Source organism: Chiloscyllium punctatum, chromosome 7, assembly GCF_047496795.1.
Source record: "Chiloscyllium punctatum isolate Juve2018m chromosome 7, sChiPun1.3, whole genome shotgun sequence".
NCBI lineage: Eukaryota > Metazoa > Chordata > Chondrichthyes > Orectolobiformes > Hemiscylliidae > Chiloscyllium > Chiloscyllium punctatum.
The window spans coordinates 1,453,972-1,473,316 of NC_092745.1; the positions used below are offsets into that span (position 1 = coordinate 1,453,972).

At 45.6% G+C, this 19,345-nt stretch overlaps 1 long non-coding RNA gene and 1 gene segment (V, D, J or C); both read right to left on the bottom strand.

Moving 5' to 3' along the window:
• Nucleotides 1-542: 542 nt before the first annotated feature.
• Nucleotides 543-10,218, bottom strand: LOC140479379 (uncharacterized). Its single transcript, XR_011961010.1, has 2 exons — nucleotides 10,184-10,218; nucleotides 543-1,414 (listed from the first exon to the last, which is right to left on the bottom strand). It is a non-coding gene; the product is annotated as an uncharacterized lncRNA (long non-coding RNA).
• Nucleotides 10,219-10,830: 612 nt separating this feature from the next.
• The window catches only part of LOC140479502 (immunoglobulin kappa variable 3-15-like), a 45,800-nt gene continuing 37,285 nt past the window's right edge, over nucleotides 10,831-19,345 (bottom strand). Inside the window, 1 exon segment of the V gene segment in view lies at nucleotides 10,831-11,132. Coding sequence covers nucleotides 10,831-11,132 — 302 coding nt within the window.

Genomic DNA, 19,345 nt, shown 5'->3' on the forward strand with positions numbered 1-19,345 from the left:
CCGACAGACAGTACTGGGTAGCAGTCACACCCACACTCAGGGACACACAGCTACAGGCAGTCATGTATGATGGAAGATTCTGACTGATTCTCTTTCTGAGCTAAGTTGTCACTCAGTTCAGCTTTGAGATGTCACTGTGGGGAACAGGCTGGCGTGGGAGAAATGAATGTAATGACTGAAGCCTCCAGTGTCTGTGATTGGCCGCAGCTCATTTGAAATGTGACTCAGCAGCAGCAAAGTGGGCATAGTGCAATCCCACCAGCTAGATCTGGACCAACAGAGTGAAGAGGAAATGCGTCAGATTGGAATGATTGGGCTCCAGCGGATTTCAGTTTCCGTTCTGTTTAGAATCTTGTCAACTTGACAGATTCCAGATTGAAGGGATCTCTTGAAAATGATTGAAGATTGGTTCAAATCCAGTCTTCAGCTGATGTGTCATTGATTGACCATCCAAGCAGCCAACCATGACAACCATTTGCTGAAACGTAGCCAATCAACTGAGGCTGGAGCAGTCTATATACAAAGCACTCAGAGACAGAAACTGAATCGTCTTCATCTTTATTCCCTTTTCCAGATTGACATTGACAGAAAACAGACTGCAATTAACAGCCCAGACAGAGGAAGCTGCACAAATTCACAGCCACAATGGAGCTTGAGGAAAACACTTGTGGAGATTTTCTCAAGAAAAAGAGAATCCTGTCCTTTTAAACAGTGACAGAACCTTAAATTGGAACTGACGGCTGAGCAGGAAGGAGATCTGGTTTACTGAAGCAGAGACTTCTGAGGTTCACATTGATTTTGTACAGCTGACAGTCTTGAGTATCGAGGAGTTTTACTTGACATCAATAGTCAATAGTGTCCCCAACAAACACTCCCAGAACAGGGGTAGTACGGGATTAGATATAAATTAAATCTCCTTTACACTGTCCCAATGACCTACCTTAACCGCTGAACCTCAGAAGTGTCTCTGAGCAGTCCTGAGAAGGAAGAGAGTTGAAATTCAGTGCTGACAATGACCTTTGTCCTGCCAGCTCAGCCCTGTTCTATTTAAAGTTGTGTCTCCTCTGTGGACAGTCTCAAACACTCTACACACATTCTGATCTCCTGATGCTCTTGCTGAGGGGAGAGGGGAGGGTCACGTGGGTGAGGGCACAGGAGAAGCGAGCGTTGGACTCCCAGTCAGACCCAGAGAGGGTCAGCAGGCTGCTGACACTGTAGGTGCTGTCCGAAGCTCGCAGGTAGTTGCTGGTCTGAACCCCGTCCGAAATGACGGCACCGTCCTTCTTCCACTGCACCTCCAGCTCATCGGGATAGAAGTGATTGGCAAGGCACACCAGGGTGGCAGTGCCCTTGGCATTGACCTGCTCTGGGGAGGGGGGCAGCAGGGTCAGCTTGGGCTGAGAGTTGTCACGGCCTGAAAGACAAGAGAAACAATTTTAATCTCTGGCATACAAAGGGATTTCAACTCTATGAACATGAACTGGCTAAACAATCCATTTTGAACATTTGTATCCAACCCCTATAAACCCCATAAAAGAACAGGCATTGTTCGAATTTCTTCTTGGGATGTGGGTGTCACTGGCCATTATTGTCCGTCCCTAATTGCCCCTGAGAAGGTGATGGTAAAAGAGAAGGCACAGTTTTGGACTATCGTTTAGGGAATGAATGTGAGCAGCTGGAAGGGCTATCAATGGGGGAGCATTTTAGTGACAGTGATCAGAACTCAGTGAGATTGAGAGGAGGGATGGAAATGGAGAACCATGGAGCAATTGTAAAAGTTTTCATTTGGGAACAAACCATTTTACTAAACTGGGCAGTCACTTGGTAAAGCTTGGCTGAAAGACAAAATGCAGGGGTGAAATTAACCAGGACCTGAGGAAAGCAAAGAGCTGACAGGATGAAATGTGTCCAAATGAAGTCAGGGAAATCCCAGTGATGTTTTATAATCACAGAAAGAACAAGAAGAGAATGAAGGAATGTATGAGGCCCATTCGAGAGCAGGAAGGGAACTTGTGTGGAGGTGGAAGATGGAGCAATGGTTCCTCAAGAAAACTTTCCATCTATTTTCACAAAAGAGAGGGACAAAGCAGAAACTGTAGTTCAGGAGGAAGCCTGTGCAATATTGGAATGGCATCTTTCACATCTGAAAGACTCCCAGTTCATCCAAAGAAAAGAAAGATTCATGCTGTCCCCAAGACATTTGCAGACAGTGTGAGACTTGTTTGAAATGTGGTCACTGTTGTCATGTAGGAAATGTGGAAGCCAGATTGTACACAACAAGATCTCACAAGCAACAATGAACCAGGAAACATTTTGAGTGATGTTTGTTCAGGGATAAATATCAGTCTGAATATGATTCAAAGAGAAAATAACTGGGACAGTTGGATGGAAAATGGGAAAATGGAAGTTAAAGGGGAAGGGAGGATTACTGGGTAGTGATGGGATTGATTGGTACCAGAAAATAAAAGGAAAGGACAGAATATTGTGAATGTCATATTGTACGAAGGAAACATAAAAGTGCAGGGTAGCTCAACAAAAGAACAAACGTAAAAGCTTTGTCTTTTAACACATGAACCATTTGGAATAAAGGAGACAAAGTGGTACCACACAATCCAAGGTAAATAAGGAAGATAGGGGCTCATGAGAATTTATGAAAGCATCCAGACCATGAAATAGGATGGAGAGTATGGAAAAGATCAGGAATTAAACTTGATGCCGAGCAGGGTGGAATGGTGTATCAGTGGTTAGCACTGCTGTTTCACAGCTCCGGAGACACAGACTCAATTCCAACTGACTATCTGTGTGGAGTTTACACATTCTCCCCGTGTCTACTTGGGTTTCCTCCCATTGTCACAAAGATGTGTCGGTTAGGAGGATTATCTCTGGGAATTGCAGGGTGGATGGGATACTTTTTGAAGGGTCAGACTGGGCTGAATGGCCTGCTTCAACACTGTAGGGTTTCTATGATTTCTGACGGAGATAACTATGAGAAGGAGGCAGTCAGTGCATGACTGAGGGTGTTGTACTTCGATGTATCGAGTATATGAAACAAGATAAATGAGCCTGTAGTGCAGGGACATGGTTGCAAGGGGATCAGGGCTGGGCTGGAAGCTAAATATCCAAGGATGCACATCCTATTGAAAGGAAATGCAAGGGTAAAGTGTGAAGGAGGAACTGAAGATAATCCTTATAAGTTGAGATGTGGTATTGTGGAGACTTACGGTATCAAAATTTGTAATTCCCCAGGGTCTGATGCTCTGAAACTCAGAGTCCTTAAGAAAGTGGGTGTAGAAATTGTGGACACAATGGTGATCATTTTCCAACATTCTGCCGACTCTGACCGAGTTCCAATGGACTGGACAGTATCCAATGTAACCCCACTTTTTAATAAAAGGAGGGAGAATGAAAATGAGGAATTATACATGAGGAAAATGCTGGAGTCAGTTATTAAAGATACAATAACCGAGCATTTGGAAAGCAGTGACAGGATCAGTCCAATTCAGCATGGATATACTCAAGGGAAATCAGGCCTGACACATCTTCTGGAAGGTTTTGAGGATGTGATCAGTTGAGAGTGGACAAGGCTGAATCAATGGGCAACAAAAACAAAAATTGATGAAAAAGTTCAGCAGGTCTGGCAGCATCTGTGGAGAGAAACTGAAGTTAGCGTTTTGGATTGAGTGACCCTCCCTCAGAACTCAGTGGATAGTGTGTATCTGAACTTTCAAAAGGCTTTTGACAAGGTCCCATACAAGAGATTAGTGAGTTACATTAAACCTCATTGTATTGGAGGTAATGTATTGACATGGAGAGAGAACTCGTTGCCAGATAGAAAGCAGAGAGTTGGAATAAATGGGTCCTTCTAAGAGTGGCAGGCATTGATGAGTGGGGGACCGCAGGGTTCAGTGCTGGGATTCCCAGCTGTTCACAATATACATAAACAATATGGACAAAGGAATTAAATGCAATCCCTCCAAACTTGCAGATGACATGAAGCTGGGTGACAATGTATGTTGTGAGGAGGATGCTAAGAGGCTGCAGGGTGACTTGGACAGTCTGACTGAGTGGACATATACTTGGCAAGTACAACATAATGTGGATAAATGTGGGATGATCCACTTTGGTGGTAAACAGATTATGAATAAATGGTGTAAGTTCAGGAAAACGTGAGGTGCACTGAGAGCTGGGTGTCATTGAAAGGGTGCATACAGGTGCAGCAGGCAGTGAGGAAAGATAACGGCATGCTGGCCTTCACAGTGAGAGGATTTGTGTATTGGAGTAAGGATGTCTTGCAGAATTAAACAGGGCCTTGTTGAGGCCTCACCTTGAGTATTGTGTGCAGTTTTGGTCTCCGAGTCTGAGGAAGGACATTCTTGCTATTGAGGGAGTCCAGTGAAGGTTTACCAGACTGATTCCCGGGACGGCAGGACTGACATATGAGGAAAGACTGGATCGAATGGGCTTGTACTCACTGGGATTTAGAAGAATCAGAGGAATCTCACAGAAACATATTAGATCCTAATGGGATTTGACAGGGTTGATGCTGGAAGAATGTTCCCAACATTAGGAAAGTCCAGAACCAGGGGTCACTGTCTAAGATTAAAGGTTAATTTACTCAGATGTTGTGAAACTGTGGAATTCTCTGCCACAGAAAGTTGGTGGGGCCAGTTTGTTAGATATATATCAAGAGGGACGTGGTCCTTGAGGATGAAGGACTTCATGGGAATAGGGGGAGAGTGGGAATGGGAAACTGAGATTACATAATCAGCCATGATCATATTGAACGGTGGTGCAGGCTCAAAGGGCTGAATGGCCTGTTCCTGCAGCTATTTTCGATGTTTCTATGTTTCTAATGATAGGTAGATGTGTGAGGGCTGTGAGGGTGGGGCATGGGAGGAGACGGTTTACCCTGTCAGGAAGAACTGAAATTACATCGGCAGCAAGAGGAATAATCGAGTGGGAATGCATAGAATTTGTGTGAGTCAACTTAAGAAACCACAAAGGAACAAAAACCCTGATGGGAGTTATGTACCAGCCTCCTCGTAGTAGTCAGGATGTGGATCAGAAAATAAATCAAGAGATAGAAAAGGCATGTAAGAAAGGGGTTATTACAATAATCATGGGGACTGCAATATCCAGGTGGACTGGGAAAGTCAGGTTGGGAATGGATCTCAAGGAAAGGAATTCATGGAATGTCTGCAAGAGGCTTGTTTTGAAGCAGCTTGTGGGAGAGCTACTAGGAAACAGGTAATTCTGGGCTTGTTAATGTGTAATGAGGCAGCTCTGATTGGGGAGCTGAAGGTGAGTGAACCCTGAGGGGGCAGTGACCACAATATGATAGAATTCACCCTGCAGTTTGAGAGGGAGAAGCTGGAATTCTAAGTAATAAGAGGAGTTAATGAGCAAGTTAGACAAAGGAGAGCCAATGGACAAGATCTATTTGGATTTCCAGAAGGCCTCGGACGGGTTGCCACACAGGAGGCTGCTAAATAACACAAAAGCCCATCGGGTTTGGGGCCCGGTACTGACATGGATAGAGAGTGGGAATAAATGGATCTTTTGCAGCCTGGCAGCTGGTTTGTTGTGCAGTTCAGCAGGGGTCTGTGTTGGGACCACAGCTATTCATGTAACAATTAATTATATATTAACGATCTGGAAAAAGGAACTGAGGGCATTGTTCCTAAATTTGCTGATGACACAAAGATGAGGGGAGGGACAGGGAGAGTTGAGGAAGAAGAGAGGCTGCAGAAGGACTTGGAAAGGCTCAGGGAGTGGGCAAAGGAGTGGCAGATGAAATACAATATGGGAATGTTTGAGGTTATGCACCTTGGTTGGAAGAATAGAGGCTCAAACTGTTTTCTAAACGGGGAAATTTGCAATTCTGAAACACAAAGTGGCTTAGGAGTCCTCTTTCAGGTTTCTCTTAAAGTTAGCATGTATGTTCAGTTGGCAGTTAGGAAGATAAATGCTATGTTAGCATTCATTTCAACTGAGTTAGAATATAAGAGCAGGCATGTCCTGCTGAGGCTATATGAGACTCTGGTCAGACTGCATATGGAACATGTGCAGGGTTTCGGAGCTCGAGCAGCAGCTGGTGTCAGTGTGGAGAGTCCGTGAGGCTGAGAGCTCCGTGGAGAGCACGTTTCCAGATGTGGTCACTCTGCAGCTTCAGAATATGCAGGGAGAGATGGAATGGGGGAGCAGCAGACAGTCCAAAAGGACCAAGCATCAAGTACAGGAATACCCTGAGTGCATCCCGCTCTCCAACAAAAATTCAGTTTGGAATCCTGATGAGAATGATGGTTCATCTGGGGAATGCAGCCAGAGCCAAGTCCCTGGCACCACGGGTGGGGGGCAGCTGTTCAGGAGGGCGCAAGGAAGACTGGAAGAGTGGTAATGAGAGGAGATTCGAGAGTGAGGGCAATCGATAGGTGTTTCTGCAGCTGCAAATGGGAATCCAGAATGGTGTGTTGTCTCTCTGGTACCAGGGTCAAGAATGTCTCTGACTGGCTGCAGAGCACCCTGAGGGGAGAGGGGGAATAGGCAGCGGTCATGGTCCACATCGGTCCCGGTGACAGAGGGAGAAAAGGGATGTGCTCCTGTAGTCAGACTTTAAGGAGCTTAGGAGGCAATTCACAACAGGAACTCAAAAATAGGAATTTTTGGATTACTCCATTGACCAATGCAAGTGAGGATAGGAACAGGAGGATAAGACAGGTGTATGTGGGTTTGGAAAGGTGGTCCAGGAGGGAGGGCTTTAGATTCTTGGGTCTCTGGGAATGACTTGGTGGGAGATGTGACCTCTGTGGACTGGATGGGTTGCTCCTGAATAGAGCAGGAATTGAGCTCCTCGTGGGGTGATTTGCTGGTGCTGTTGGAGAGGGTTTAAATTAGTATTGAAGGGCCGTGGGAACCAGGAAGTAATATCAGGGAGGAACATCATGGATCACAGAATCCTGGAAAAAATTGTTAGAATCAGAGTAAGGAATAGTCACTTCTGAGGCAGGGTCAGAGTGAGAGAGAGCCAGCGATAAATTCTAAATCTGGCTGACTGTGCATGTATGGGACTGCACGGAGTGTGGGAATAAGATTGGGGAGTTACAGACGCAGATTACCAAGTGGAAATCTGATGTTGTTGCTTTAACAGATGAGGTTCAAATGAGGACAGGACTGTTTGTTAAATATTCCTGGATACAAGGTGTTCAGGAAAGATAGGAAAGGGGGGAAAGGGTGAGAGGTGTGGGATTGATTAAGGAGATCGGTACAGAGCTGGAGAAAGAAGGTGTCTCAAAGGTGTCAAGGACAGAATCGATTTGGTTGAGGAAAAGGAACAAAAAGGTGCAATCATTTTTTTCAGTGCAGTCTGTCGGTCACCGACTAGTGGGAAGGATGTAGAGGAACAAACCTGCAAGGAATTTACAGAGAGGTGCAAACATTAGGGGATTTTAATTGTCAGAATATCAACTGAGACAGTAACAGGATCTTGGGAATGAGGAGATCCAAGTGGATCAAGCGACAGTGAGAGGACATTGAGGGAAGAGTGATCATTGTATCATAAGGTTTAGGGGGACAGTGGAAAAAGACAATGGAAAATCCAGCATAAAGTCATGATCATGGATCGTATCCCATGGATCACCTCCAATGTTTCACTCTGAGAACTTTTCATATTTTATTTTAAAACCGAATATGAATGAGTTACCAATCTAATATTTTGCCGCTGTATTTACGGTTGAGAAGGACATGGAAGTGATGGGAATTTGGGAAATAAATGTTGATGCCTTGAGAAGAGGCAATATCACAGAAGAAGAGGTGCAGTAATCTGTTCTTTAAACTCATGAAGATAGATAAATCCCCAGGACATGATCAGCTCCATCCCAGTACTTTGTGGGAAGCTTGGGAAGAGACAGTGACGCCCCTTGTGGAGATGTTTGTATCATCAACAGCCACGGGTGATGTGCTGGAAGAATGGAGTGTGTGTAATGTTGAGCTGTTATTTAATAAGCTCTTCAAGGAATACCCAGGGAATTATAGACCGGTGAGTCTCATAGTGGTAAGTTGTTGGAGGGGATTTTGACAGACAGGATCTAAATGCATTTGGAAAGACAAGGATTGATTAGGGATAGTCCACATGGTTTTGTCAGTGGGAAAATGTGTCTTACAAATTTTTTTGAGGATATGACCATTACGATAGCTGAGGGCAGATTGGTACACATTGTCTACATGGACTTTAGCAAGGCCTTTGACAATTTCCTGCATGGACATCTGGTTAGTAAGTTAGATCAAATGAGATCCAGGGAGAGCAGGTTAATTGATACAAAATTGGCTTAATGGTTGGAGACAGAGTGTGGTGGTAGAGGGTTGTTGTTCGGACTGGAAGCCTGTGACAAGAAAAAGGATTGCTTCCGGGTTCATCATTGTTCGTCATTCATAGAAACAAATTGAACGAGAATTTAGGAAGTATAGTTTGTGAGTTTGAAGATGACACCAAAATTGGCGGTTTCATGGTCAGTGAAGAAGGCTATTTGAGAGTGCATTTACATTATGTATTGGGATAATAGCGAGATGTTGCATTTTGGTACAAAAACCAGGCCAGGGCTTACACAGTTAATTAGGGGGCCATGGGGAGTGTTGTCAAACAGGGAGACCAAGGGGTGGAGGCACATAGAGGATTGAACCTGGTGTCATGTGTAGACAGGGTGGTGAAGAAAACATTTGGTGCACTTGCCTTCATCGGGTATGGGAGTTGGGACATTATGTTACAGCACCCCAAGATATTGATCAAGCCACGTTTCCAATCACCCTACTATTGGAAGGATAGCATTCAAATGGAAACAGTGTAAAAAGGATGACAAGGATGTCACCGAGATTGGAGGGTTTGAGTTATAACGAGAGGCTGGTTAGGCAGGGCTACTTTCCTTGGAAGCTCAGAGGCTGCAGGGTGACATTTTAGAGATTTATAAAATCATAATGGGCATAGATAAGGTGACTAGCTAAGGTCTTTTCCCCAGGGTAGGTTAGTCCAAACCTAGCGGGCAGAGGTTTAAAGTGAAAGAGGAAAGATTCAAAAGGGACCTGAGGTATCCCTCTTTAAGGCAGAGAGTGGTATTTAATGAACTGCCAGAGGAAGTCGGAGAGGCGAGTATGATTAAAACATTTAAAAGACATTTGAACAGGTACATGGGAAGAGAAAAAGATAGGAAATGAGTCAAATGCATGCAAGTGGGACTACAGGGAATAGAAAAGGTTTATATTTCACAAAATATGTGAATATGTTGCAGATGATGTGAAAGAAAATTCCCATGAAAGGTTCAGGGATGAGGAACGTCAGTTAAGAAAATATATTGGAGAAGTTCAGACTGTCTTCCTTGGAGAAGAGAAGGCTGAGAGGAGATTTGTTTGAGAAATTCAACATCAGGAGAGGTCTGGAGAGATTAAATAAGGAGAAAATGTTCCCTATCATTAAAGGATCGAAAGGGAGAGCCACAGATCGAATGTAATTGGTAGAAGAAGCAGAAGTGAGACAAGGAAAAACATTTTCAGCCAGTGAGTGGTTAAAGTATGGAATGCACTGCCTGAGAGTGTGGTGGAGGCAGCTTCAATAGAAACATTCCGAAGGGAAGACATTGTTATTTGATAAGGAACAATGTGCAGGGTGACAGGGAGAAGACAGGAGAATGACACTCAGTGAATTGCTTATTCGGAGAGCCAGTACAGACAGAATGGGCAGAATGGCCTCCTTGTGCACTGTAACAATTGTATGATTGTGTGATTGAGCAGAGTCAAAGCTGGGGGAAGTGGGAGCTCGGTGTCTCACTGTGCTGCTGCTGCTGCTGCTGCTGCTGCTGCTGCTGCTGAGGTTAGTGAGATCAGAGACTGGGACAGGGAGCCAGAGCTCACATCAAACTCTGACCGTGTCGGTCACACTGAGACTGGCAGGAGGCTACTCACTGATTTCACTCCACAGGCTGCAAATGGACAGAGCTCCTCCACACGGTGAGTAAAACAGACTGACTTATATCTTGCAGTTTAAAGGGGGCAATGGAACTAAAGAAATACAGCTGGACACCCTGTTAGACACAGTGCTCCTCGATCAACCATTTCATTCACTGCAGCTCCCCACTAACACCTCCAACAATTCAGCATTTGTGTTTTAGCAAGTTTTGTATTAAAAGGGTTTACTTACTCAGTCTGAGCTTGGTTCCTTTACCGAACGTAAGCCACAGTGAGAGTTCCCAGTGCAGAGGTTGTACAAAAATCTCTGCTCTCTGCTTCTCTCCGTCACTCTCACCCTCTCCCTATCTGTCTCTGTCTCTCACTTACTCTCAATTTCTCTTTGTCATTCATGTTTTTCTGTTTTTTCTCATTCTGTTTGTTTCTCTCTCTCTTTCTCCCTCTCTCTCTCTCTCTCTCTCTCACACACACACACACAATCTCTCTCTCTGTCTGGGTTGAGTCCAGCTGAGTTCAGGAGGTTTGTGAACTTTTTATTTTGATGTTAAATCTTGCAGTTGCTCTTCACATGTGACCATGGACTGTAAGAGGTAACCTTGAGGCCTTCAGTGAGCGGTGGACACCACAGGGACTGGAGTGTGTAGTGGACAGTGACAATCCCTGCATGGGGTAATTTGCTCAGTTCCATTTATCTAAAACTGTGGACTTGTCAATATAAGTGGTGTATGTGTGTGTTCTCTATTATATATTAGGGAGGTGTCAGTACAGGAGGTGGGACTGTGTGTCCATTTCTATATATTATATATAGCAGTGGGATGTGTCAGTACAGGCAGTGGTGCTGTGTGTATTTAGGTTTTTGTCTAGCTGTGTATCACTGTGTCAAGGCCAGCTCTCAGTCTGCTGACAGTAATAATCAGCGACATCCTCACTCTGAACGTTGTTGATTGTCAGGGTGAAGTGTGTGCTGGATACTTGTGTCCCGGTGAATCTGCTGGAGACTCCTGTGAATCGACTTGTTGCACCGTAGATCACGAGAGAGGGTTTCTGTCCTTCTCGCTGCTGGTACCAGGAAACATCACCACTGGCACTCTGACTGGATTTACAGGTGATGGTTGCAGTCTGGCCCAGTCCCACTGACAGCACCGGGGGAGACTGGGTCATGATGATGTCCCCACTGATACCTGAGGGGTCAGAGAGAAACATAGTGAAGTCAGAACTGTCACAGAATGAGCCGGTCAAATGAGAGATTGTTGGAGACACTGAGCATTCCTCTGGTTTCAGCATTTTCCCTTCAATCACAAGTCAGTGGAAGTGGAGTGAAATGGAGAGCAGCGAAAGATTCAAGGTGGAAGGAGAGAGATTTGTACCTGCGACACAGAATGCCAGGGGCCAGATCAGCTGGATGTGTGAAATCATGGTGTGTGCTCCTGTCCCTGTGCCTGGTTCCTGATAAACTCTCCCTTCACTGGGCTCTGCTTTATAAAGCTGCAGCCTGTGAGAGTCTGACTGGGTGTTCCTCAGTATGTAAATGGCATCAGGCAGAGAGACAGGCCAGTTCCTCACACTTCCTGTTTTTGTCTGTCTTATCCTTCCCTGGTTCCTCCGATCCTTTTCCTTTCTATCTCTTTTTCACCTTTCGTTTGAATATAATCCTGTTGTTTATTGACTTACTACCTCTTTTTCTTTTGATCTCCCTTTCCTTCTGTGTTGGTTGGCCTGTCTTTCTCTCTCTCTCACTTATCATCCATTACTCTCCATCACAACTTGTTTCCTCACTCGTCCCCTCAATCTCTCATTGCCTCACTCCATCTTTGTCTCTCTCCCTCCAGTCACTCTCTAACTAATCTCTACAGCAGGCGTTATTTCAGGACATTGGAACACTGAGTCCTGGGGCAGCAGTTAAATGCCTCGCCTTCTCTCACTCAATCTCATAACGTGCACTTGCTCTCTCTCTCTCTCTCTCTCTCTCTCTCTCTCTCTCTCTCTCTCTCTCTCTCTCTCTCTCTCTCTCTCTCTCTCTGTCTTCTGTCGATCTCTCAATCAGAAGCTCAATGACATGAACAGCGTTTAACGACTTGTACAAATCATCAACGCTAATCCCACCTTGGCATTGAGGGAGAGGATCAGCCAGGATCATAGTGAATGACAGAGCAGCCTCACAGGACCAAACCCAAACCCTAACCCTAACCTGAACACTAACCCTAACCCGCACCCTAACCAGAACATTACTCCTGCTCCCTGTTTCAATCTTCGTATGTCTGTGTTATCTTCAATCTCTGCCCCTGGGTATTGATTCCTCTAATCATGGAAAAAATACCTTCCTGTCCACTCCACCTCTGCCCCTCATAATCTTATAGCCCTTTATTAGGTCCCCTCTCAACCTTCATTTCTCCAAGGTAAACGACCCCAGCCTTTCCAATCCTTCCTCATAGCTCAGACCCTACAGGTCAGGCAGCAAGCTGGGAAATCTCTGCACACCCTCGAGTACAGTCATATCCTTCTCATGATGTGGTGACCAGAACCTGTCTATCTCTCTCTCTCTTTTACTAGATTCCCTTTACTCCTAGTCTCACACCTACTCTGCATCTTTCTCTTTCTCTCTCCTCTCCCTCAGTCACACTGTTTCATACTCTATCTCATTGTCTCTCTCTCTCTTTCTCTCTCTCTCTCTCTAGTATTCAACCCCACCATCTCTACCTCCCTCTAACTCTCTCTCCCTCTCTACTTACATTACCTCATCTTACATTTCCTCAGACTCACTCTATCTCTCTCTCTCTCATTCATACCCTGTCCTTCTCTCTCTCTCCATCTCTCTCTCTCTCCAACTGTTCCTCTCCCTCTTTCTCTTTCTCTCTCTGTCTTACTCTATCTCCCTCTCTCTTTCGTTCCCACAACATCCCAGGTGGTAACAGTTAAATACAGGGTAAATCTCCCTCTGCTCTGTCCCACCAATAGATGTTAACCCTTGACCCCAGAAGCATGTCTTCTCCTGGTGGAACGTCCCATTTCCCACATTGATCAGACTTTGGTATCTCTCAGGAACACAGATATATTCCTGCCAAATGAAGGGCAGTTCCGTGCTGTTGGCCTATTCTCACTGAGGACTAGTTTGGACACAAACCTCATTCCATGAAGGCCCAGCAGAGAGAGGAGATCTTCCGGCCATCAGTGTGAGCTGGAGGGACAGGACAGACTCTGACCCACTGACCCATCCTGTCCATTCACAACATGTTCCAATCCCTTCTCCTCTCCTTCCCCTTCCATAGTCAAGCTCCAGTTTTACTGTCAAGGGCAGAACCTCCCTGGTCCTCACCTTCCACCCCACCGACCTTCGTATACATTGCATCATCCTCCGTTATTTCTGCAACTTATAAACAGACTCCAGCAACAGAGATATATTTCCCTTCCCATCCCTATCCGCTTTCCATAAAGACAATTCCCTCCGTGACTCCCTTGTCACGTCCACAGCCCCCCAACAATCCACCATCCCCAGCCCGCACTTCCCCTGCCAACACAGGAACCTGAGCCCACAACTCCCCCCTCACCTCTGACCAAAATTCCAAAGGAGCCTTCCACGTCCATCAAAGTTTCGCCTTTACATCCACACATGTAATTTACTTTATCCATTGCTCCCAATGCAGTCTCTTCTACATTGAGAAGACAGGACATCTACCAGCAGAGCGCTTCAGAGAATATTTCTGGGACACTCGCACCAACCACCCTCACCGCCCCCGGCCAAACACTTCAACTCTACCTCCCACTCTGCCAAGGATATGTAGGTCATGGGCCTCCTACATCACCACTTCCTAGCCACCCGACACCTTGTGGAAGAACGCTTCATCTTCCACCTCAGGACCTTCCAACCCCACGGCATTAATGTGAATTTCACCAGGTTTCTCGTTTCCCCCTCCCCATCTTATCCCAGTTTCAATATTTCAACTTGGCACTGTCCCATCTGTCCCTTCATGACCTGTCCCATCTGTCAATCTTCATTCCCAACTATCCTCTCTACCCTCCACTCTGACCTATCACCATTACCCGTACCTCCATCTACCTATCACATGGTCAGCTTCCTTCCCTCCAACTTTGGAATGAGGAGCAGGAAGAGATAATTCAGTCCTTCAAGCCCTGATCTTGCCTGATCTTATTCTCACCTCCACTTTCCAGACTGCTCCCTATTGCCCCCTGTCCTGCTTTTCATCAGAAAGATATCTGTTTCTTTATTGAATCTGTTGATTGATTCTGCCTCCACTGCCCTCTGGGGGCAGTGACTTCCACAGATTCTCAACCCTCTGAGAGAACAAGATACAATAGAACAATATCCATTCAGTATGGAAACAGGTCACTTGGCCCAACAAGTCCAAAGCGGCCTTCAAAGAGCATTTCATCCCCTTACCCTTTCCCTGTAACCCTACATTTCCCATGACTGACGAACCTCACCTACACATCCCTGAACACAATGGGAAATTTAGCATAGCCAATCCTCCTACATACATCTTTCGACTGTGAGAGCAGCACCCAGATAAAACCCCCACAGATAGGGGGAGAATTTACAAACTCCACACAGCTGCCCATGGGTGGGATCAAACCCAGCTCCCTGAACTGTGAGGCAGTAGTGCTAACACTGCACCACCGTGCCATTGTAGTTTATATTCATCGCAGTTTGAACCTATCTCACCCACTCTATGTCTATGACCTATTTTTCACAACTGTCCCACAGGAGGGAACAACTGTTCCATGTCTGACTTATCAATCCCCTTTAGCATCTTATATATCTCTCTCAGATCCCCCTCATGTGACTGAATTCCAGTGAGTAAAAGCCCAAGCTATTCAATCATTCCTCATACGACAGCCCTTTCATCCCAGGAGTCAGTCCGGTGAAAATCCTCTGAACTACATCCAGTGCCACCATATCCTTCATCAAGTAAGGAGACCAAAACTGGACACAATGCTTCAGATGTGGTCTCACCAATACCTCACAGAATTGTAACAATATTTCTTTATTTCTGTAATCCAGTCCTTTTATAATAAATACCAAGATTCCAACTGCTGCAAGAAATGCCAACATTCCAATTCCATGGGACTCAATTGGAACCTCCAACAGAGTAAATATGGGCCTCCTTCCATCTGGACTCTCCAACAGACACCAATAAACCTGGACCTCATTCCCACTGGGCCATCCAACAGAGATCAGTAACCATGGGCCTCTATACCATTGGAATGTCTAATGGACAGCAGTGCAGACAGGTCTCTTTCCCACTGGACCCTCCATATTGGAACTTCAAACCCCACATCCTCTCCATCACGAGGTCTTTTATTTCAATCTCCACAAGATTGATCATCTATGCACTACATCAGCCCCTTAGCTACAGAAACCTTTATTCCTGCTCATCCCACATCCCAACTCTCCCAGCTTAGAGTCATAGAGTTAGTGAGATATACAACACGGAAACAGACCCTTTGGTCCAACCCATCCATGCCGACCAGATATCCCAACCTAATCTCGTCCCACCTGCCAGCACCCGGCCCATATCCCTCCAAACCCTTCCTATTCACATGCCCAACCAGATATCTTTTAAATGTTGTAATTGTAACAGCCTCCACCACTTCCTCTGGCAGCCCATTCCATACACGTACCACCCGATGCGTGAAAAAGTTGCCCCTCAATACTCTTTTATATCTTTCCCCTCTCACCCTAAACGTCAGCTCTCTCGTTTGGACTCCCCTACCCCAGGGAAAAGACTTTGTCTGTCTACCCTATCCATGTCCCTCATGATTTTTTAAACCCCCAAAAGGTCATTCCTCAGCCTACAACGTTCCAAGGAAAATAGCCCTAGCCATTCAACCTCTCCCTATAGCTCAAATCCTCCAACCCTGGCAACACCCTCTTAAATCTTTTCTGAACCTTTTCAAGTTTCACAACATCCTTCTGAAAGGAAGGAGACCAGAACTGCACAGAATATTTCAAAATTAGTCTAAGCAATGTCCTGTTCAGCCATAACATGACCTCCCAACTCATGCACTCAATACTCTGACCAATAAAGGAAAGCATACCAAACGCCTTCTTCACTGTCCTATCGAGCTGTGATTCTACTTTCAACGAGCTATGAACCTGCACTCCAAGGTCTCTTTGTTCAGCAAAACTCCATAAGACCTTACCATTAAGTGTATATAAGTCCTGCTAAGATTTGCTTTCCTAAAATGCAGCATTTATCTCTATCAAACTCCATCTGCCACTCCTCAGCCCATTGGCTCATCTGATCAAGATCCCATTGTCATCTGAGGTAACCTTCTTCACTGTCCACCTCACCTCCAATTTTGGTGTCATCGGCTAACTTACTAACTCTACCTGTTAAGCACACATCCAAATCATTTATATAAATGATGAAAAGTAGCAATGATCTTTGTGGCATTCCACTGGTCACAGGCCTCCAATCTGCAAAACAATCCTCCACCACCACCCTCCGTCATCTACCTTTGAGCCATTTCTGTATCCAAATGGCCAGTTCTCCCTGTATTCGGTAAGATCTAACCTTGCTAACCTGTCTCCCATGGGGATTCTTGTTGAACGCCTGACTGAAGTCCATATTGATCATGTCTACCATTCTGCCCTCATCAATCCTCTTTGTTATTTCTTCAAAAAACTCAATCAAGTTTGTGAGACTTGATTTCTCAGGCAGAAAGTCAGGTTGACTATCCCAAATTAGTCCTTGCCTTTCCAAATACAGGTACATCCAGTCCCTCTGAATTCCCTCCAACAACTTGCCCACCAAGACGTCAGGCTCACTGGTCTATAGTACCCTGGCTTGTCCTTACCACCTTTCTTAAGCAGTGGCACGACATTAGCCAACTTCCAGACTTCCAGCACCTCACCTGTGACTATTGATGATACAAATATCTCAGCAAGAGGCCCACAAATCACTTCCCTAGCTTCCCACAGAGTGCTACAGGACACCTGATCAGATCCTGAGGATTTATGCATTTTTATGCGTTTCAAGACATCCAGCACTTCCTCCATTCATATGTGGACATTCTTCAAGGCGTCACCATCTATTTCCCTCCATTCTATATCACCCATTTCCTTTTCCACAAATACTTGCTCAGCATCTCCGCCATCTCCTGCAGCTCCAAACAAAGGCCACCGAGCTGATCTTTGAGCGGCCCTAATCTCTCCCTACTTATGCTTTGTCCTTAATGTATTTGTAATGTCCCTTTGGATCTTCGTCAACTTTTGCTCTGTAAATTCCAAATTGTCTGCAACAAACTAGTCCCTTCCCTGTCTCACACCAAGGAGGAGATTGTCCATCAATAATGATTAAAAGGGTTATGGAGAGTTGGGGTGGTCAGAATTCATCAAACAGATGATAGCTTCTGCTGTTGAATATCCTGCTGGCAGGCTCCAGCCTTTTACACACAGAATGGAGAAGTGTGTATTGTCGGGCTCCTTGGAACTATCCCTCATCATCAAGTGTCCCTCAGGAGGGGGGAGAGAATGTTCAGGGTCCTGAGCTCCATTTCCCAGCCCAGGCAGTTTGTCTCCCAGTGAATGAATGAGATGCCAATTTGGAGCCCACGTTAGGGACAGTCTCTGCTGTGGACCCAGGTCTACAAGAGGCACATAGAGATCGACCTAAAAAGGAACGATTTACTGGGTTATGGGGAGAGAGTGGGACTAATTGGATCACCCACAGACACGATGGGCGAAATGGTCTCCTCCTGTGCGAGGGGGAGCAGATTTAGGACTGAATTGAGAAGAAATTTCTTCACCCAGAGGGTTGTGAATCTCTCCAATTCCCCGCCCAGTGAAGTGGTTGATGTTTCCTCAGTAAATGTTTTTCAAGCTAAGGCAGGTAATTTTTTGAACAGTAAATGAATCAAGGGTTTTGGTGAAAAGGTGGGTAAGGGGGAGCTGAGGCCATGAAAAGATCAGCCATGATCTTACTGAATGGCAGAGCAGCCCGAGAGGCCAGAGAGCCTGCTCCCGCTCCTAGTTTTAATGTTCTTATGTGCTGTCAGATTCCAGGGAGTGCAGACAGTTCACAGTTTTCTCCCGTCTCAGTAACAAATGTCCAGCTGCTCCGAGCTCCTTCTTTCACTTCCTCTATTGGTGATGTTTCAACCTTTCGATCTGACAGACTTTGCAGTTATTTTTTACACTGGGGCTTTCTGCTGTGGTCAGAATCTCTAATAATATGTGTCCAATCAGTGACAATCACAGCAGCTAAGAGCAGTCAGGACTGAGGAGCCAGGCTCACTGGGAAACACATTGGGAAGATCAAAGCCATCCTTTTCAGCTCCCGGTACACACTCCATCCCGCTCCTTGAGCACTGTCTGCTGCTCAACCAGACTCTTTGCAAAAACAGAATACCTCAGCAGGGCTGGCTGCATCTGGGGAAAGAAATCAGAGTTAACCTTTCGGGTGGCGTGACCTTTCCTCAGAACAGTTCTGAAGAAGGTTCACTTCTCCCAAAATGTTAACTGCTTTCTCTCCTCAGATGGTGCCAGACCTGCTGAGCCTTTCCAGCAATTTCTGTTTTTGTTTCTCATTTACAACAAACACAGCTTTTTCTGCTTTTATTTAGTATCAGATTCCTTCCAATCCTGGCCTCATCTTTGAGGTTGATCTGAGCCCCACAAACACTCCAAATCACAGAGATCACTCACTGAAAATCTCAGCCGTTGCTTTGGGACTCCAAACATGATCATTCTAATGTTATCCTGGGCCACATCACAGCCACTGCCCTCTCTAAACTTCAGCTCATCCCAAACTCTGCTGCCTGTATCCGAACTCGCACCAAGTCCCATCCCCATCCTCCACTGTCCTCACTGAGCAACATTGGCTCCCGGTCCAACAACACCTCGATTTTCAAATTCTCATCCTTGTTCTGAAGTCCCTCCTTGTCCATCCACCCTCCCCATCTCTGTAACCTCCTCCGAGCTGCCTCACTCAGTGTGGTCAGCAGTCCTGGACAGATGACTCTCTGTTTCTTCATCAAAGTCATTGAGAAATATCGTGAAATGCTGAGGTCCCAGCACAGATCCCTGGGGACACCACTATTCACCTCTTGCTCATTGGAGGACACATACATTATCCCTCCACTTTGTCTCCTTTCTCCAAATTAATTCTGGACCAAAGACAAATGCTTTTCTCTAACTCAATATGTTTCCACGTTGATGAACAGTCTCTCAAACAGTGAAACTAGGAGCAGGAGTAGGCCATTCAGCCCTTCAAGCCTGTTCCAATTTTCAATATGATCATGGCTGATCATCCAACTCAGTCGCATGTTCCTGCTTTCTCCCCGTAACCTTTGATCCCTTTCATTCGAAGAACTATGCGTCGCTTTTTTTCTGGAAAACATTCATTGGTTTTGGTTCAACTGCTTTCAGTGACAG